Below are 21,555 nucleotides of genomic sequence, written 5' to 3'. Positions count from 1 at the left end.
AGGGAAAGAAAGAACTGAAAAGCAAAATGTTTGAATCAGGTGGAGAATGGGATGAAAGCTAGAATCCAGCTTTATCCCACTCAATGGCAACAACAATTATGGTCAAGTGGTCACGGCTAGACATGGCAAGCCAGACATGGGCAAAGTAGTGGCACAACAAATCTCTTGGCTACAACATGTCTAAATGCGGAGTGAACCAGTCACAGGGTCTCGGCTAGAATTGGCATCCTTATGTTTCAAAGAGAGGTTTGCAAATTGGGAATCCAAGTCCTTGCTTTTACTACGGCGATGATTTGAAGCAGGTTGATGCTGCGGCTGCTGCTGCTGCTGATATAAGGCTCGTAGCCTTCCAATCTCCCTCTCCAGAACTTCGTGCTCCACTGAAAACACCCTCAAAAAGTTCAGTAGCAGTAAGAGCATGAAAACTAATAAATAAATAAAAGCATTTCCATTCATAATGAGGAAGATCAATAATCTCATTCTCAATGCATTATCAAAACAACCTCAAAAAGTTCAGTAGCAGTAAGAACATGAAAAATAATAAATAAATAAAAGAATTTCCATTCATAGTGAGGAGGATCAATAATCTCATTCTCAATGCATTATCATTTTTATCTCGGTCACCTTCCTATGTCACTTCTATGCTCTAAAGTTTTCAGAATCAAAGGACTGTCCAAAAGCAAAGCTGTGCTTTCAAGAAGCAGCAAATCATGCTTCTGCCATGCACATTCTCCATCCCTGCAGTTTCAAACCCCTCTCTCAAGTAACAGATAACGGAACCAAAACATCTACTAAAATTGTTCATTCTAAACTCTTGCCATATTCATTGGAAAATCTTTTAGTTGCATACTATGCAATCTGTTGTGACTAAATCCCTTGTCATAAACATGCATTTCAGTGACATGTTCTTAAGCCACAAATGGGAACTACATATCCATCATGAGAAAGTTAAAAACTCATGCTCACTTTAATAGATGGGAACAGTTGATATTGTATTCTGTTTTCTACCATCAACTTATTTATCTTTGACAGATCCAAACATGACAGTTTCCAGTCAATTTTTACCCAACAAAAGGCCAATTCATGGGAAGCAAAAGGTGTTTGTGAGCAGCCCGCCCCATCTCATTCTCACTAGTCTTCTAAAGGGTGTAGACCGTGATGGCAAGCAAGATAAGGAAATACATACAGAACATGCATGCACATGTTTGTGCAAATACATCACATACAAACAAATATAGATATACCTGTATAGGTTCTATAAGTGCAAAAGCATCAACAAGGGGGCTCGCTTGGTTGCTTTAAGGCACTACAATTATAATGCCTTCAAGTTACAAACTATTAAAAAAAATTAATAATTGTATCATAATAACATATCTTACCACTTAGTAGTTTAACTAATTATCCCATGATAATACTGGTTTCTAATATACAATTAAGACTCATATAGTACATTGTTACTTTCAAAAGTAAAATAAATACTATTCACTTCTTAACAAGTGATCATGGACTATTACATGCATTCACTATATGAAGTGTTAAAAATCATATTATCATCTTGTAATTTAGTTAATTGCTTCATGAATGTGATAATTACAAACAATTAAGTACAAATTCAATAAAAAAAAAAATGTTTATTGTCACCTTAGAGAAGAAAAAAGATACTGTTTAGTCATAATAAAAACATTTGTAAATAATTAGAAACTAATTAGTATTTACACTTATTACATCATAAACACGATCTTGTTATTTTGTAACCTTGAAGGCACTATAATTACAGTGAACTGAAGCAACCATAGCAAGACACATCAACAAGCTCAAGAAAAGTTGAAGCGCAAAGAAAATATTATGCTTTCCAGCCAACGCAGGTGGGCACAGCTGCTACTCAACCCAACAAAAAATTAACGAAGCAGGAGTTAAACTAAGATTGTTAACAATCTTCTCTTATAAATAACAAGCTCAAGAGGAGAAAGCCAGAGTCTGCTGAAGTGGAGCTGGATAATTTTTTTTTTTTTTCTTTTAGGAAAGCTGGGAATGTTATTTGGCCACAACTTTCATGGTTGGTAAAGATAAATTCAAGCAAGCATCATGACTCAATCCAAAACTAGTAGAAGTTACATGGATCCAATTTCTACATATCCTTGATTTGGCAAGATATGAAATTTTAAGCCTAAGGCCTACTTCAGCACCTTCTGGCCTTGGCTACTTGAGGGAACCTAACAGCAATATTATTGACTGGTAATAGCAGCAAAAATAGCTTTTAAGAGGCAAAGCTATAAGAATATCCATCTCACGTGGTAAAAAAACCATACAAAAGAATCAACACTATCCAAAAGATCAAATTCTCTGTAAGACCTTATACAAGAAATTCACAAAAAAGGTATTCCTAATTATTTTGTTACATGGAAAAACCATGTTGCTGACTTGATTGTTAAAAGTAAATCCTACAACCCTACCTTTAGTTCTTCTAGTTTCAAAAAAACACTCAACCTCCTTAGTTTGTGATGTGAGGGCGCGTATGGTTTTATTATATTCACTAACACATCTCCTCACACTACCTAGAGCTGAAATTTTAATTTTAATTAGAAAAAAGAATGAGATTGTTAAGATTCGAACTCTTAACCACTTGGTCGATGAGATCTTATACCATGTCAAGAACCACACAATCTAAAGAGAAAGCTCATTAGGTAAGGCCTTAGAATGTGGTTTTATTATATTCACTAACATCTAGAAACTTTAAGAACATGTTGATGCTTTCCATCCCCAAATATGAATATTTCATGAATTTTACGAACCTTCTGCCAAGCCAACTATTTGTTTATTCCACATTAAATCCATAAAACAAGTCCCCTAAAAGTGCTGGATAACATTTTTCTTCAATATCCTTTTCTGTTCAAATGGCACAAATAAACAAGCATGTGCATTTCAGTGATGTGTCTTACCTGCTTTCTTGGGAAGTTCAGCAGTGTGGAATGGAGGAAAGCAATCATTGACTCTTTAAATTTTTATATGTTAGCATCATGACAAACTAAATGGTTCAAAAATTTCTACTCTTTTCAAACACCTTAACTGTCAAGAAGTCAGGAATTAGAGCTTACAGCATTTGATAAGCTGCTCATGGGCCAAATTTTCAAACCGTTGCTTAAGAGTTTTGTTCTCCATGCTTAGAATAAGATTTTGCTGATTGACAAATTCAAGCTCGGCTGAGACTTCAGATCCTTCTGCCTGTGGAGTACAAAATATAATTATGACATCGACAATTTTAGCAATTCAACACCCTTACAAATTAAATAGAAAATTACTCCTCCAGTTTCTGCAGAAACTTAGATACTTGCCTGCAAAGCTTGTACATTTCTTTCCAGCTCAGCTATGTACTGAAGTTTGCGGACTCTGGAGCGCTGAGCAAATTGCCTGCAGTGGATATAATTCTAATCTTATTAACAAAAGTATTTCTCTTCAACTCATTGCACAGTACGAGAGCTTTATCACCTTTGCATATCCTTCATATTATAAGTAGCTATTCTAGCTCCTACAAACAAGTATCCAAAAATAACTACCAAACAACAACAGCCAAAAGCATGAGTCATAGTCATCATACCAAATTTTAGATTGTTTATTAACAGATCAGAAATGTAGAAATAGCATTAGCCATTATGTGTTCAGATATTCAAATCTCATAAATAAACCCACATGTCGTCAACATATTTGATTATCAAGAAAGCCAGGTAGAAAATGCAGAAGGAAGAAACACGTCCCCCTCAATCATGTTAAAGAGGTATACATGCATCCCTGAGTTACACATGGATTGCTTGCTCCTTTCTTCTTCAATAGTTCTGCTTGCTTTCACTTTTGTCCTATTTGAAAATGATTCTTTCATCTCAAGAGTAGAATGGAAAGGCAGAAAAAGTACAAGGATATCCATCATCTTCGATGGAAAAAATCTTGACATATCAGTTCTTTTTCTCCCCTTTCCTTCCACATGGTAGAAGCATTATCGTTTACCATCACAAGGAGAGGGAGGCTCCAAATACAAAAACTATTAATTCCACACAAAATAAAATCACTTCAACTTCAACCTAAGACCTTTAAAGTGTCTGATAATGTCTGCACCTGCGGCTTGACCATCCCCCTTTCCTTTAGGGCGTTCAGACATGTCATTATTTTGCATCCACTAAATTCAGGCCAGTGGAATGTTAACAACGCTAAATAAACACCTCAGTGCCTGTCTGGATGTTTTTTCAACATCTGCCTTTATGTACTATATTAATAAAGACGGAAATCAGAGTAATGCAGCCATGAAAACGGGGCATTGAGGTTCCATTTGTATTATTCTATTATTATTTTGTAAATTCTTGTCCTTTTTGGAGCTTAGTACTGTACGGATTATCTGGTGTTCCATTTTAGTAGGATTTAACTACCTAATTAGGAGTGTGCTGAGCCTGTAAATATCTATACTTGTCATGCTTCATATTAAGAATCAGAGTTTATGAATGAGTTCTTTAGCAATTAAGCTTTATGGTTGCGTCATGCAATCTTTTTTAAGGTATGTCGACGTACCCTAGGTGTGGTGGTTGGATTTTCCACTTCCAAGATGTTGCAACTCCTAGAAAACATGTGCTAATCTAGTAGCCCCTGATTATGCATCCTATAAATGATAAGCATTAGGACACAATAATGGTGCTTGATCATCCAGTATATCAACAAAACATGCTTCGATCACAGAAAGAAAAGGGGGACACTAAATAGATTAAATGATGACACTAATGATTCGACTTGAGCCATGCTCTATGTCTAAGTAATATATCAAAGCATGCATGAGGTATTGATAATGAAGAAAAATAATACAGGACATACTGTTTAGCACGTTTTGTATCAGTCTCTGATGCAGAAGACTTGGAATTTGAGCTGTCCTTCTCGGATGAGATTTTTGAATCATGTGAACCATCGAGTGGATCTTGCTTTTCACTCTCTGAAACACTATCTGCTTCCCGGGGAGCACATGATGATCCTGAACCCTGCAGACCAGCATTCTCCCTGGGAGAGGAAAGACTGCTTGGGTACGTTTGGGCATTTAAAGATGAATCCCAAGCCCTATTCTTCTGCTTCGACATGTTCATTTCAGCATAGAGAGGAGTTCGCCTAACATCTTTGTAATAATCGAAGTCTTGAGATCCCCAAGAAGTTATAGATATCACATTTTTATATCTGCACCCATCCTGTGCTGCATAATCCATGTTAGAAGCATTAGCTGCATCTATGTACGCAAAAGAGTCACTTGATGAACGCCGATGACCTCCTCTACGGACAGGTGTCTCTGGCTCATTAAGAAGATCATCAAGCCATGAAGGCTGATCCTCTATGAAGAGCATCTCAGAGGAAGTTCGCTGATGGTGTGTGTTTCCCTCTCTAGGCTTTTGAACAGTTTTTGATCCAATACTGCTGCTGGGAACATAATCAACATATGAAGGAGAAACAATAGGAAAAGGACTTTTTGGAGGAAGTAATGCATGTTTTCCAGAGTACATGAAATTTCTTATGTTTGCTGACCCCTTGGAGTTTGCCATAGACAAAGCAATAGCAGTACCTGTCAAATAGTTTTATATAGAAAACAAATCAGGGTACTTAATGGCAATATGGGGGATCAAAAAATTATTTTTCCGAATGTTTTCCAGTCTCTCAAACGCATCCCTCACAGAGAACTCAAAGAGCAATGCAGATAGATAACCTCACAAAAGAGATTCAAAAGACCCATATTCTCTGCCATAAGAAACCACAAATGAACAAGAAAGCGGACAACATCTATCCACCAAAATTAGTTATCTACATTTTTCAATACATTCAAAGCAGAAATATTTATAATAGCATGCCAGAACAAAAGCAGGGAAAAGAAATAAATAAATCCGATTCCCAAATTCAGGCATGATATGAAACTTTAGTAATCACCAGTTACCATCCATTGTATTTTGATGATCAAAGATTTAGGCTGACCCTCTTAATAAAACTAGGTTTGAAGGACCAAATCAGACCTTGAAAGCAACTCATGCGCTTTCTTCCAAATTTCCACCCATTTAATCTACTTCATGGTAGCTCCACGGTTCATATCATGGTTACTCGACTACAACTCCAGAAAAGACTTGACCTCATTAGATCAATCTCAACTTCGGAGACCCTTTTAGGTCAAATTGGTGCCAGACCAATATGCAGACTTACAAAACATAACTTACAACTACATGTAACAGAGAAAAAACAACCAAGTTTACCATTCCAGAAACAAACTATGAAAAAAAAATAAAGAACATTTTATTGCAGCCACTCAACAGAAGGAAAAAAAAAAAAACTACATCATATCCCTCAGTTTGGTTTCCATGAAAAGAAAAGAAATTTCAGTTTTACACTTTAAATTAAACAAACTTTCTTATTTTAGTTAATCTAAATGTAAAGTTCACGTTTTTCCAGCTCCCAGACCAAAAAGAAAAGAAACCAACGATTTAAAATTAGCAATTTCTTTTGATTCCAACATTTTCTCAGCAATCAAACAAGAAACACGACAAGAAACACGACAAGAAAAACTCTAAAATGAGAGGCATGCAATATCTGAAACAAAACAAGAGACCAAAGTGTTGAGATATTTTAACAAATTGTTGCAATGTGTAATAAAAAAAGAGCTGAAAAATGAATCAAAATCTAAACTTTTATTTCTTGAAATCAAAAACCAAGACAGATTCCTTTGGAAGCAAAAACGCAAATTAAAAAAAGAGATAAAGTTTGTACCTTTCGGTGGATTGAAGAAATTGAGATTTCTAAATGCAATTGAAAACAAATAGATTAGAATCAAATCAGCTGAACTGTGCTTTTCTGTCTTAGGGTTTTTTTTCTTTCTATTTTTTATTTTTTTTCACTTAATGGAGAGAAGGGGACCTCTCTCTCTCTCTAGTCTCTCTCTTATTGTTCAAATGGGCTGGATTGAAATTCCATACAAGTGGAGCAATTTTCTCTTTATATTTCACTTGATGATATGAGTATTATACGATCCCATTTTCACACACACACACACACGTGTGTGTGTGTGTTCTCTTCTAAATTCTTACAAGGTCTCGAATTGTTTTCTTCATTATAATTGGAGTGATTATTGTTTCTATTGAAGGGTTTTTGTTCTAAATAACAACAAACTAGATGAGTTGTAAAGTTATTAGATCATTTTTTTCTAATGGTATTAAATCAATTTTTAACATGAGATTTTATGGAGTTAACTTAAGTATTAATTAAGATTAAGTTTTATTTTACAAGATCTTAAGATTTAAGAATGCATTCCTCGTATTGGTCTGAAAAAAAAAAATCTTGTAAATATTGGTTTTAAGGGTTAAATTCAAAAAGCCATGACTCTGAACTGGATCTATGGAGGCCAAATATAAAGCTTAGTTGGCATCAATGGTGGGTGTGGTTTACATTTCTCAATGCAATGTCCATTGACTAATCAAGTTTATTCAAGATTGATTTACCTTGTTGGGACAAATGAGAGTTGGATTTATTTCTAATTATATAGAAGAAGAGCAACAACAAAATTATGGGATTAAGGATTTTCTTAAGAGAAGAACATGGTAGGATTAAGGAAGGGTGAGTCCATTGCACATAAAGGGCTTGCAAGTTGTTGATAATTTGATGGGAAGAGAGGGAGAGAGAACATTATAGTAAAGTGGTAATGAAGCCAGCCAACTCCCATACATAAAGTGCACAAGGAGACAACAAAAATCCATGCTTGTAAAACCCAACATGTCTACATTAAAAATCCACACTTGGCCTATGACAATGTTGCGAAGGTTGCTCGCCTTCATTTCTCGAGAAATAAAGGTTCATTTTGCTCCCCTAAGCATCTAAAATCCCAAGTGACCATATGCAAGCCAGCTTCTTCTTCTTCTTCTTCTTCTTCTTTTTTATTGGATGATTTTGTTCATGCTACCATACTTAAAGTAAGAGAAAGGGAAACACTTTTGAATATAATATTAATCATGCTTATAAAACCTTGCTTGAGAGGTTAATTTGGTGACTTTGAATCTTGTTATTGAACTGAATTTCTTATTAAACTGATTTTTGTTTTTATCAAAATGATATCTTTTTAGATTTTTAAAAAAATTTAACACATTTATTTTTAGTATTAAGCATGGTTATAAAACTTTATTTTATGGGTTAATATGGTGATTATCAACATATAATTTGGCTGAATTGGTTTTTATTTATTTATTTATTACAAAAATAGTATCATTTTAATTTTTTTAAAATTCATGACATCATTTTAGTTGTTTTTTTAACCAAAAATCAAAAACCAAAACTTAGGTTAATCTACTACCATGTGGATTAATTTACCTATCCATAATTAGATCTTAAATTGAGTTAAAATTCAAATTGATTCGTATAACTACATATTAAAATTATACATCACCTTCTTGGCACTCAAAGATTTCAAATGACATAGCAATCTTTCTCTAGGATTAGAACATTTGGGTGCGAAAAAGAAAATACATACCATTACTTTCTCGTGGTTTGCATTAGGTGGATCCAAGTTTCAATTTGCAAGAAACACATAAATGCTTATATGAATTTAAAAAATATAAATATATAATTAAGATAGTTTTCCTCTCTTTTTCTACATATTTCTTCACAATCGATCCACAATTTTTAATTTCTAATTTTCCACAATTTCCCCCCATGAGGTTTCATATCTTAAGAACATTGCAGTATCTTTTAATTGTTATAAATACTATTCAATCTTCCATTCGAATTTCCAATTGATTCTTTAATATACTTACATTGACTACATATAATATACCTTTTCCATTGATGTGGTGATGATTAGTTAATTCACTCTAATTTTACTAATAAATATAAATATAAAAGGAGGAAGCAGCATGCATTGTATCTACCAATTTTGAGTAAAGATCATTCATTCTTTTAAGCTTTCGCCTCACAAAATCTCACGTCAAGAATATTAATTTCAGATGTATAAAAAAGAATTACCTTTTTCTTTATTAGAGAAAAGAAGAGAAAAGGGAGAGCAAAGAGAATCACTAATTCTAATTTTATAAACTATAACAGATAAAAAAGAAGAATTTAAAAATTAATTAAAGAAAAGAAACATATAGATAAATAAAGAGGGGGGGAGAGAGTGACATTTAGCAATCAATTATAAGTTATTAGTGGTCCAAAAGATAAACCAGAAACATTCTTCATTCTCTTCTCTTTTATTACGGGTCTCTCTTCTATTATAAATGAGATGTGTCTTTGAAATATAGTTGGTTTATAATTGGTAAATTTTTTTAATTTTTTTTCTTGATAAATATATTATAATTCTCATTATTATTGGTATTTTAAATTTAATTATTTGATTTTTTTTTTGTATTTTTATAATTTTTATTTTTATTAAAGTTTTATTTATTTTCAATTTAATTATTGGTTTCTAATTTGCATATATAATATTTTTTTATTTGGTCATTCTACTTTTAATTTTTTTTATTTTCCTTCTTATCAAAGTTTTCATGACTTTTAATTTTATCCTTAAAATCAAGTTTATTTATTTTTTTAATGATAATAATGATGATTTTAATTCAGTCATTTTTTGTTATTTTTTATTGTTTTTCTTAGTCTTTATATCAAAGTTTTTATAATTTTTAACTATATCCTTTAAATCAAGTTTATGATTTTTATTTTTGCAATGATAATTATAATAATTATAGTAGTAGTAATAGTAATAATAATAATAATTAATAATAGTAATAATAGTAATTTTGATGTTTTGAATTGATATTTTTTAAAATATTTTTATGTAATTGAAATATTTTATTATTTAACATTTAATTTATTAAAAAATATTTTATTTCAAATCTAGAAACTTGGAGGTTTCATATTTAAAAAGTTAATATATTTTTTCTATATAAAAAAGACTTTAATTTTTTTTATTTTTTGTCAGATTATTCAAATAATATAATATAAGTTATGAATTTAATAAGATCGGTCATGTTAATTTAGCTCTAATTAGTATCACTGTATATTTATCACAAATGATTTTATATATATTACTCAATTTCAATCCTTAAATATTATTTTTTGTGCAATAAAATAATCTAACCCTGCCATAACATGTGGGTACCAAAGCTAGTGTCTGTGTAATAATGATAGTGCTGCTCCATCATTGATCAGAACATACAAGGGTACCTTCAAATTGGGTGGCACATCAACCAACCTTAAGGGCTCCACAGATTCCTTATATTTGACCACCCACAGCAACTACCCTTAAGGGCTCCACAGGTTCATTATATTTGACTTAGCCATTTTATTAATGGATATTATTGATTAAAAATGACCAAATATGTGTTATGAAGTCTTAAATTTAAGCTACGCAGTTGTTAATATGATAATTATTAAAAATTTATAAAATTATTAATTTTAAAACTTGTAAAATTAATTAAAATATATATAAATTGCCCGATTAACTATGTTAATAAAAAAAAAATCACCAAACATTGAAGTTTGGTCGATCACATTACATTCTTTAATTGGTATAAAGTATTGTTGAAATTTGAAAAGGACAGAAGAAGCAGCACTTCAAGGGAAGGTCAGCTACCAACGACTTTTTTCTTCTTCTGAGAAATAGAGGACAAACAGAAAATTTGAAAACAAGAACAGAAAGCAGTAAATGGGATCATGATTTCCTAGATCCTGTAGCTGCCGGTATTTGATTCAAATTGGTCTCATAAAATTAGGATGGATTTTGTATTGCATGTAAAATGTTTGATGAATTATCAAGTTCTAGTTATTTTTTTATTTTTGACAAAGTTGTAATGCTAGTTTGATAGCAAAGTTATAATATTAAATATTACAAGGGCTTTTTAGTAAAAGCCATTTCTGTTGATGGTTTTTTTGGCACATTAGATATATGATATAAATTATTATGCAATTTCCACTGAATTATAAGATGATAAAGAATAATTTCCCTTCTTTTAATATTATTTGGTCTTGTCTATATTTTATCTTGGAACAATAATAGCATACAATAAGACATTGTATTAACTATAATAATTAGGTTTTTGTTTGTTTCTTGGAGTTGTGGTTTTCTCAAGAATCCATGGTTTTTCCCTGGAAAGATTATAATTTTGCTTTGGTAGTACACTGTTTTTCTCGAGAGGCCATGCTTTGTACTTCATCGTGGACTCGAAGAATCACATGCAAATTCGTACAATTAAATTTCTCTCTTAAGTTTGTACTTGAAGGATTCAGCTGAGAGAAAATCCAGCATTAAACACATATCTGTAGTTATTGTCAAAGAGCTAGACTTGAGAAATATGAAGCAAGTAGAGCCTTACATCCGGCATAATATACTAGAACAGCAGAACTTGTAGGTAAAACAACAAACAATCAATTGAAGAACCCCCCCGCAAAGCAGCCATTAACTCAATCTTCTGCAATGAATAGCTTCAGTTTAGCACATTAATCATCTTCTTTAAGCCATTAAATAGTCAATGTTCAACCCAGTAGCATTTTCTCCGGATTGCTAGGAAGTCTAACTTCTATGTTCTAGTGTTCATTAACTCATCACTAGTACCAACGTACAGCTCCAGAATGAGAAGAAAGCTTGTTTAAACTAAATCAATTGCATCGGATGTCTAGAGAAGTACTTGAAGAGGTTTACTCCAATGACTTTCAGCCACCCCGAGCTTCCCTTCTCGTGGCATCGTGAAGCAGATCAACATCCACGCCCTCTGGGGGAAGTTGAACGTATCTTACCACCGATCCCCTTATGAAACAGTTCCTCACAGAAAGCTGCAATTTAACATAAAATCATTAGATCTAGCTAGCACGATCATATTGAAAATCCAGAAGAACAGAACTGTCAAATGGGAAAGATAAAAAGTACTATGGGCATCATAACTTGAAGCAAACATAGGATAAAGCAAGTAAACCCAGGGAATTTATTCAAGGAAAACATCAATAACAAGAGTTCAAGACAATCCTTGTCCTGAAAACATTCTTTGAGTGCGTTTGTCTGTGAATGTCCAGATATGCACATCTTCATGAATTTATACAATGAAAATAGCACACACCCTCGTAGGAACACAAACATGCATGAATATAGAGGACTTGACAGCAGAACTCCTAGCAAAGGCAAGTACTCAGTTTCAAAATCCTCGCTCGTAGATTGCATGACAATTTCATAGGAGAAGTGAATGAATATTTTTGTGATCCCTATTTAAAATTTTTTGATTTCCAGAAAGAAGTTTACATGTTTTTATAACAAAATTATACATGATTGGCCAGATCATTGATAGAAATAATGTCCAAATGCTAAACCCACCCTCTTTATGATTTGTTTTTGAAATAGAAGAAAAAAGGAAAGAGAAAACAAAGAATGAAACAATGCTCTCTTCTATTAATAAGAAAAAGAATATTGCAGGAGCAGAATACAAACTCATTGAAGGTGGCAAGCAAAGAAGATTAAACTTTCCAAGATGTGCTATTTTATAAAAAGCTAGGAACCAGATGTACAACATCATCATCCATTGCAAATATAAAATCAGCCACAACATAAAATTCCAAAAATATGTGATATGTTTATTTGACATGCATGCTGTCAGCAAGTGTGATTTCTTACTAGTAATTCATCCAACCCACATTCATATCATCCTCCTTAAAACAAACACCCAAAACTCTTGTAAATAGTTACTTTGACATATTAGAAAAATAATATAATTATGATCTTCAAGAAGAATAGATAGTTGGATCCATGATAATGCAATCCTAATCAGAATACGATTTACATATGATCTCCAATCTGTAAGTCTACTCATAATCCAACTCTATATGAGCAAGTTAAACCTCTATAAGGAGGGGACTCTGAAGCATAACTTAGGGTATGCACACTCAATTGCTTTAAAATCTATCCCAAGCTTTCTCACAACTAACAAGCTTGCCAAGCTGGGCATCAGAGTGGTCTCCCAAGAACAGCTTCTGGGCCATCCTTAGGTTTTAATTGTTTTACAGGCACAACACGAGTTCATGTGGGAAGCAGAGAAGGAGCTTGATATTGACTAGCTCGTAGCCTTGCTCAACAATTCTAACTTTTCAATAATATGGCTATTTTTTGCCAAAAACATTTTGGCTGTCTGGGAATAAACATAACGACAATTCATGATGACATCAATAATACTTTAACTCTTCACCTTAGCTCACTGGTGTCAACAAGAAAAAGGGTGAGCTCATCCAAGAGATCAAATACAACTATCAATTAAAAACATGATTCATCAAGATAATTGCCATGAGTAACAAGGAGGAGTGGGCCAAAACAATTTGTCAGCACATGAAATCGAGATAATCACAACTCAGGTCAGCCACTTATCAAACTTCGATTATTAAAAAAATACACATGCTGTGTTGTTCTTGAAATTGCATCAGCTTGCAAAATAAAACCTCCGTTACTACACAACAGTCATGAACTCCTTAATTTGTTGATTAAACCAGGAGAGAAAGAAATATGGGGAAGCCTCATGTCAAACTGAGGCGAGCTTGGCATATAGTGCCTACCTCAACACAGGTCCTTGACATACCTAGCTGCACCAGCTTGACACCAGGGTAATTAGCTTGGTGTAGTACTGTGTCCAGATATAAATGACAGGGACTAGTTAGCTAACTTGAAGATTCAATGGAGATGAAACTTATCATTGCATGTTTAACACATCATCAGAGATTATGATCATGATAACAGAATTAATGATATGCTGGTATGCTGTTGTCATAAAGTTCACATTTTAGTTTGTTTCCCTCTTCGTTATAAATACAACTTGTTATTTTGCATCTCTACACTCGGTATAAAATTCTGCTAACCTAGGGAACAAGTTTATTTCTCATTCATGATTAGCCTGATCGCTTTGAGCTGTTGTTTCTCTGAGGACTCGTATAGTTATCAAATTCAGCCAAGTGGTCTACAATATAGCACCACTGAGATCAGATATGAGACAAGGATATCTAAAATAAGGGTCAAGAATGAGCTGCCAGATAGCTTTGCATAACAAATCATCTGCACTCCAAGATAGCCTGACAAAGTCACAAGACAAGAAATAAGGGGACGATCAAGCTACAGGATAGCTCAGCATAGGTGCATGATTATAAGAACATCAAACAACCTTTTAAACAAAGCTAGGGTTGCTTGGTCATCACATGTGCTGTGAGATAACCGACCTACTTGTAAAGTAGAGGTGCTAGACAGCTTGATGACCTAAAACCCGATCTACAAGATACCCAAGGCCATGACTGAACTCATGCTACTAAATAAAGATAATTATGTCACAATAACTTACACGACAAGATGGCTGAGCTATCTACAGCTAGCTTCATGATCAAGATGGCTAAATTGCACATAAATCTATGAGAAAGATAGTTGAGCTCTCAATAACTTGTTCTACTAGATAGCAAAGAAAAGAAAGCTTAAGCCACAAGATGATTGAGCCCACTCCAAACTGATGTAAACGATAGCTCAGTAATAGTCACGAATGAGATACCAAATATCTCAACTTTTTCTTCAAGAATTAAGTTGCCATGCTAAGCGTGCAAAGCTTTCCAAGTCTAAAGAAGACTTATAGTTAAATTCTCAAGGGAGAATAAGAGGATACATCTTGTCATCCATATATGATCAAAAGTAAGCTACATAGCCCAGTGATAATCACAAAAGATCTACCGGATAGCTCAAAGAAAGGTCATTTAATCTCAAGCCACTAAATGATAGTTCTATTGTTGATTTTACATATCAAAATATCTTAAGAGTGTTTAATAAAAAGCTTTAGTTTGGACACAACTGATCCAAACAATGAGCTAAGATTGCAAAAGCCTGTAAAGAATTTAAGCTCTACGAATCGAAAGTCAAGGGTCACTTGATGATGAAATGAACAATTATGATTAAACCCACCAGATGGCTTTATGTATGTAGTTGAAATTTAAGGGTTGGCTCATAAGCAGGCTACTATCTATCCCAAAATGTCAGCAACAAAATAGAACTGCACCAATATAAGAATAATTTACTTTTTGCAAGAAAAGTTCAGCAAAATGACCTAATAATTTTGACTTTAATTCCTGTACCAAAAAAATCCATATCAAGCTTTTATCAATTACATTACATTACACTAAGAGCTTGGTAACTTAGGGGAAGGTAATTAGGGTTAAAAATGGAATAATAATAAAAAAAAGAACAAAACATGATAGGGAAATTATTAGGGTATAAGAGAACAGGAGTAGAGTACCATGTGAGGGTACTTGTCTTGATCGACAACGCGGGTGTTCTCGAGCTTGATGTTGAGGTATTGATCGACAGAGTGAAGAGTTCCTCTAATTGCCAAATCATTCTTCAGCTCTACCGTCACTTCTTTCCCGACCAAATCCTTGAAATACGAAAAGATCCCCCCTCCCGTCACTTCTTTCCCTACCAAATCCTTGAAATACGAAAAGAACAACTGCACCCAAAAACCCCGATTATTCATAAACCCTAAATCGTATCATTATCATTAACCTTTTAATTACAATCACGAGAAAAAATAGAGATGACTCACCATAATCTCTAACCTATCTGCGTTATGAATGTCTTTTTGTGAATGTTAAGCAGCTTATTAGGTCTCCTGCTACACTGCTATGATTCGATCGTTACGGAATGGAATGAAATACTCTACTCCTTTTTAAACCTGCTTGCTTTGCTGGGATTTTTAGAGTCCCCGATTACACGCCCTCGCCTCCCTCTTCTCTATCTAATGACCAATATACCCCTCCACTACACACACAGACACACACACACACACACACACACACACACAAACACACACCCTCACTGTTTAGCACTGATTGTTAGTGCAACGATGAATTTGTCTGTCCCAGACAAAAATAATGAACTGGTCATTGAAGTTCAAATGTTATACTCACTAGAATCTATTGTTGTTATCATATCAATTAGAAACAAATTGGTTTTCTTGTAATTTTTAGTGTAATAAAATAATTTAATTATTTTTAAAATAAAAATATTGCATCTAGAGATTTTTTATTTTTTTAACACAATAAAATAATTAAATTATCCTTAAAAAAATACTAAATTAACACTTAGAGCTTTTTTATATATATATTTTTAATATGATGAGGTTGTCTTAAGAATAATTGGGTAATTAAATAAATTAAAAATATTATTTAAAAAATAGTTAATACATATCATGCAGCACATGGATCATCTATATTTTACCCCGGCCACGTATTTGGTGGTGCTTAGTAATCAAAAGTAAATTTTTATTATAGTATTTAAATTTTTTTTGGTGACCTTATCATTTTTTTTATTTTTAATTTGGTATCAATAACTTTTTTTTTTATTTTCTTGCCTTGAATTCTATATCTAACCCTTCAAATTTTTAAAGCATTTATTCAATATGTTTTTCTTTTAGGTTTGGGTTATAATCTGTTAATTATTATTTGTATTATTTAAAATAATTTATCATTTTTTTATTTTAATTCCTTTAATTTTTTAAACTATAATATTTAATTTTCTATCCTTTTATTGTTAGTTTTTTATTTGAAGTCATTTTTAAAATTGATTTATTTTACAATCTCATTCTTTTTTAATTTTTTCTATTAATATAATTCTTATTCTTTTAATTGTTGTTTTTTATACTTTGAAAAGTCTTTTAAATTGATTTTTTTATGTTATAATTTAATATTAAATTATTTAAAAATTAACATTTCTGGTTAAACCAGAGTATAGGATTTCATGAGTTACGAATTTTAGAGATCAATCATGGTTTAAAATATTCACCCTAATTTGTTTGATTTTTATTTTTTTAAACTTGTGTTTTTTTAATTTTTATATTTTAATATTTATTTAATTAAAGATTGACTCGGGTTTTATATACATATATATATATATATGATTTTTCATTAATTTTGAAATTGACTCAGATTATCTTAGATCTTTTTATTTATTATTTTTTATTAAATTTTTTTTTAAATGTTTTTTAATTAAATTAAATTAATTAATTAATGAAACATGAGATATTCACTTCATAATAATTTATTTAATTTATTTTTTAGATTTTTGCTATCACACATATAACTTTATTCAATATCATCATATAACCTTTTGTTTTTGGTGAGCTTTGTCCAATGATGAAGCAATGTTCATGATAGAGTAATGATAAGTTTACAATAAGTTTTTTTTTCCTCATCCGTAATATAATATTGACAATTTATTTTATGTAGTTAGTTATTGTTATTTTTTATTTTATTTATTATCAATATCTTGTTTAATTTTATTATTAAATTGATCAAGTTTCTTGGATCTAATCAAGTTAAAATTCAGGTGTTATGTTTTTATATCTTTTATAAAAACATTAGCATTGCTTAAAAATTATTACTTTTTAATTATTAGTGTTTGAGGAGTTGTATTATTTTCTCACCATATATTAAAAGTGTTATTTTACTAAATAAAAATAACTTTTTATATTTTATTTATATTTAAATATTAATTTTAAGATTTAAACTTAAGAATCGAGCTAACTTTTTTAATCATCACATTAACTCTTTAAGATTTACCAACTCTATTTTCTTTTTTAATGAGAAACTCAGGTTATATTGGTGGGATGGAGTTTTTGATACACCTAACTTTAAAATAATTATGAAAACTTAATCATGGCTCATAAAAATGAAGAAAAAAGAAATAAATTTTCACATTATAATTATGATAGAAAATATTTGAATTATTGTCTGAGACTGATAGACGGCCCACGAAAATTGAAGATTACAGGCTGAGTCGCGGTAGTTTTTAACCGACCACAGTGGGAGTCGAACCCACGACCTTCTGATCCGAAGTCAGACGCGCTAATCCACTGCGCTATGCGGTCATGATGGTACGGTGTCCCTTATTTTAAGTTTTATACATTTACTTTCTGTTAAAAGATGCGAAGAGTAGCCGGAATGGGCGTGCCCCTAGCTATTTTGCTTTTTTAATTTACATTCCCTGATTTTTTTATTTAAATAGTTAAATTATTCTTCATTTGGATTTTTTGACGAACAGAAAATAAAAAATTATTTTCATTTTAATTAGAATAAAACCTTTTTCATTTTAATTGTTTGGGAAATCTTTGTACTTGTAATTAATTAAAAAATACATGTAAATGATATGTGAGTATATGTTTTCATGTCATAATTTATTTTTAAAATTATTTTTTACTTTAAAAATATATTAAATTGATGCGTTTTTAGATGGTCTTCATATGTTAATAATAATAATAATAATAATAATAATAATAATAATAATAATTTTAATATATTTTTAATTAAAAAACATTTTAATATGAAAAATTAATATTCCTATAAACCACATAATTAATACACACAAAGCATTTTAATTTAATAAATAATGGTACCAAATCCTTGTAAACCTCCTGCAACAATGCCATGCAACATCATCAGACCTACAACTAGCTCTGTGTGTTTGAGTAAGTCACAACCTTCTTTGTACATGCTCGATGTTTCAACAACGTTGTGCCTACAGGATTCCCACTATTTTGGGCAACAGGAAGCAGCTCAGATGAAATTATACATGGTGAACTCCATAGCGTGAAAGCTTTAGCTGAATTTACGCTGTTAGAACATCAGGAAGGGTGGTGGGTGATCCAAGAACTTTGCCACCAACATCAGGAAATGTTTCATGCCCTGGCAATGCACTCCCTTTTCCACTTCTGCTCCCTTGAATTGGATATTGTAGCAAGTGTCCTCTCATTTCTTTACCCTCCTCGGAAACATATGCTTTCCAGTTGTGTCTGGAAATCTTACTCCCTCGTTTCATGCACTCAAGTTGCTGAGGCTCGCCGACAGCGTCCTCGAGGTTACCTAGCTGTAATGGCTGAGTTAGGAATGTTTTTTATCCTGAGCTATAAAGTAAATATATATAAATTATTTTTTAAGATTAATTATTAACTTATATATATAAATTTATCAAGCTAACAATAAAATTTTAATCCAAATGCATAACATAAAATTTTAAAAAATAAAATTTGAAAAAATCACACTATCAAAGTTATATCACTTTAATGTTTTGTGAAATATAATTTATTTATAATCGAATTCAAATTAATATCTTTAGCAAGTTCTCGTTTAATGTAAATCATCATAAAATATGATAAGAATTTCTTTTTAATTTTATTGCAAAACATAATTTTAATATATTTTATAGCTGAAAATATTCGCTCTGTAGTGGTAGTGGAAACAAGCAAAGTCAAAACAAGACGAATCAACTTATCAATCAAATAATAGTATTGCGACTTATTAGTTTCAACTAATTCTCAACATAATTCAAAAATAACAAATATATTTTAAAAACTCTTATGATGAATCATATTAATTTGATAATGCTCTAACTGAGATCTCAAATTATATATCTCTTATTCATTGAAATCTTCATAATAAAATTTATTATTGAATTAAATATATCATAATGATAATGTTGGTAAACTGTCACTGATCCTTGTTGCTGACATGAACAATCTATAGTTTTTTTATACCAAGTATTCATATATTATGCTAATCTCATATTATGTGCAAAGAGAAGATCAAATCTTACATCTTTCAAAGTTTGAAGTAATGTTTTAACAGTTAATAAAAGATCCATTCTATTTAAGATGTTAAGAGATTTTTATTGCAAAACTCAACAAAGTAAATCAATAATCCTCATTGTTTTATGGATAAATATAAATTTAAAAGATTTTATCACAATCAAACAAACACCAACTTCTCTATATATGAAGTTAGAAGATCCTTCTTGAACTGTACTTTCAAGCATAATAATAATTACACCATATAATATATCTATTTAACTATAAATAGAATCAAAATAAGAGTTATATCGAGTAGTTTCATTTTGATATAAATTACCGATTTGATTAACCTCTTTACTATTCTCGTGTTTTGCGGTAATTAAAACCTCAACTTATAAAGTTATACAAATCTGATTATTTCATAGCCAATTAGTTATTTATATTTAAAATTTTTGTGGTTTTTAATAAAGAATAAAGAGAGTTTTTTTTTGTTTTTGAGTTTTGGATTATTGAAAAGTTTATGTAATTACCTCATAACTAATTACTAAAAATCAAAGTTGACAGGGGTATTGAAAGTTTTATAATCTCTTTTTTTACCTAGGTTATAGCTCGTCTTGGTCTCCTTGAATCCTCCGCTGTTGCGCATAATAGACATATAATTAAAGTTTAAATTGAAAATTCTCATCTCTTAAACACAATAATTTAAAGAAAAGAAAGTGATAACAAGTTTTACTTCTCTCCTAAATTTTCCTCTCGAACCCACCTCTTTTCATGTCAAAATCATCTAGATTTTCATCATTTTTTCTAGCCTAATATCTTTCTAATCCCTTCTTACCCCTTTTATTCTTCTAGTGAGATGTGGATTTGGGTAGAATATTGAAGAAATTAAAAAAACAATTCCTCTCTCCTTTACACAGTCGGCCTCTATTAGCTTTCGAAGGAGTTCAATGGTACTTATATACCCACCTTTTCGACCTCTTATGAAAAATAGTGCATCTCTTTTTAATAATTAGATGCTTTTTGTTTCACTGAGAATTTCATCTCGTCAACTCAACTAATTTTTCATTTAAGGCAATTGTTTTTATCTATTTTATTATCAATAAGAAAATCTTTCAGTTTAAATTTATTCATTTTATTTTCAAATTAGGATTTTTTATATTTACAAACTTAGAAAATTTTAATTTGGCGTTTACACTCATGCTCTTTAAAAAAAAAATTATCATTTTTTTTTATCATTTTCATATGTTGATGATTTTTTTTAGTAAAATATTTTTTGTACTTTTCCTTTTTCAAGTAAAATAAAGTGGTGATCCCTATCTCAAATTTTATAGAACCGTTCTATTCATTTTAGAAGGAAAAAAAACCCTTAAAATTAACTTTCTATTTGTATTATCCAGGAAAATGGGGATTTGAGAAAAAGATTTGGCCACCTTATGTTTTCCAAATTTATTCTATTTGACCCGATTAGACTAAATTACATTAAAATATAAGATAATGAAAATTAAAATTTTGAAAATGGTTAAGGAAAAAACATATTTTTTTTTAAATAAAATCTTATAGGAATGAAAAAAGATCAATACTTTCTTAAATTATTTTTAAAGAAATTACATTAATATTTGATTAATGAATTTTTTTTATAAAAAAACAAATAAATAAATTTTTGAAAAAATATTAAAACTTTTCTAATGTTGCAAGTATAGTTATCAAACCCGGTTAAAGGGTTGGATTGTAAGTCAACCCGGAAAATTTTTAAAAAATAACATTTAAAATTTTAATATTACACATAAGAAAATCAAGAAACAATTCTTGTAGATATATATTATACATATTATAAATAATAAAATTTTAAAAATTATTTTAAATTTTTTTATTCTGTATTAAAAAAAATACTATATTCTTCTTTTAAATTAAAATATTTAAATTAAAAAGTTTCTTATTTTATATTAAAAATATTTTT

At 30.9% G+C, this 21,555-nt stretch overlaps 2 protein-coding genes and 1 non-coding gene across 4 annotated transcripts; all 3 read right to left on the bottom strand.

The window, feature by feature from the left end:
- Positions 1 to 10: 10 nt before the first annotated feature.
- Positions 11 to 6,994, bottom strand: LOC105128370 (uncharacterized protein At4g06598). The gene is made up of 5 exons (XM_011030002.1): positions 6,769 to 6,994; positions 4,852 to 5,581; positions 3,333 to 3,408; positions 3,096 to 3,222; positions 11 to 380 (listed from the first exon to the last, which is right to left on the bottom strand). Exons 2-5 carry the CDS (start codon positions 5,559 to 5,561, stop codon positions 181 to 183), a joined length of 1,113 nt encoding a protein of 370 aa, XP_011028304.1. The 5' UTR covers positions 5,562 to 5,581; positions 6,769 to 6,994; the 3' UTR covers positions 11 to 180.
- Positions 6,995 to 11,222: 4,228 nt separating this feature from the next.
- On the bottom strand, positions 11,223 to 21,369 carry LOC105128369 (U6 snRNA-associated Sm-like protein LSm2). Of its 2 annotated transcripts, XM_011030000.1 has the most exons (4): positions 15,582 to 15,764; positions 15,447 to 15,485; positions 15,276 to 15,395; positions 11,223 to 11,808 (listed from the first exon to the last, which is right to left on the bottom strand). In XM_011030000.1, exons 1-4 carry the CDS (start codon positions 15,582 to 15,584, stop codon positions 11,689 to 11,691), a joined length of 282 nt encoding a protein of 93 aa, XP_011028302.1. In that variant the 5' UTR covers positions 15,585 to 15,764; the 3' UTR covers positions 11,223 to 11,688. The 2 variants fall into 2 exon arrangements, with proteins under 2 accessions (XP_011028302.1, XP_011028303.1); XM_011030001.1 differs by lacking the exons at positions 15,447 to 15,485; positions 15,582 to 15,764 and adding an exon at positions 21,350 to 21,369 and having other exon boundaries at positions 15,276 to 15,425.
- On the bottom strand, positions 17,830 to 17,903 carry TRNAR-UCG (transfer RNA arginine (anticodon UCG)). Its single transcript has one exon. It is a non-coding gene; the product is annotated as a tRNA-Arg (tRNA).
- Positions 21,370 to 21,555: the final 186 nt, after the last annotated feature.

This window comes from Populus euphratica, unplaced genomic scaffold (assembly GCF_000495115.2).
Source record: "Populus euphratica unplaced genomic scaffold, PopEup_1.0 scaffold14.1, whole genome shotgun sequence".
Classification (NCBI taxonomy): Eukaryota; Viridiplantae; Streptophyta; class Magnoliopsida; order Malpighiales; family Salicaceae; genus Populus; species Populus euphratica.
This window is presented reverse-complemented; position numbering and strand designations above follow the sequence as displayed.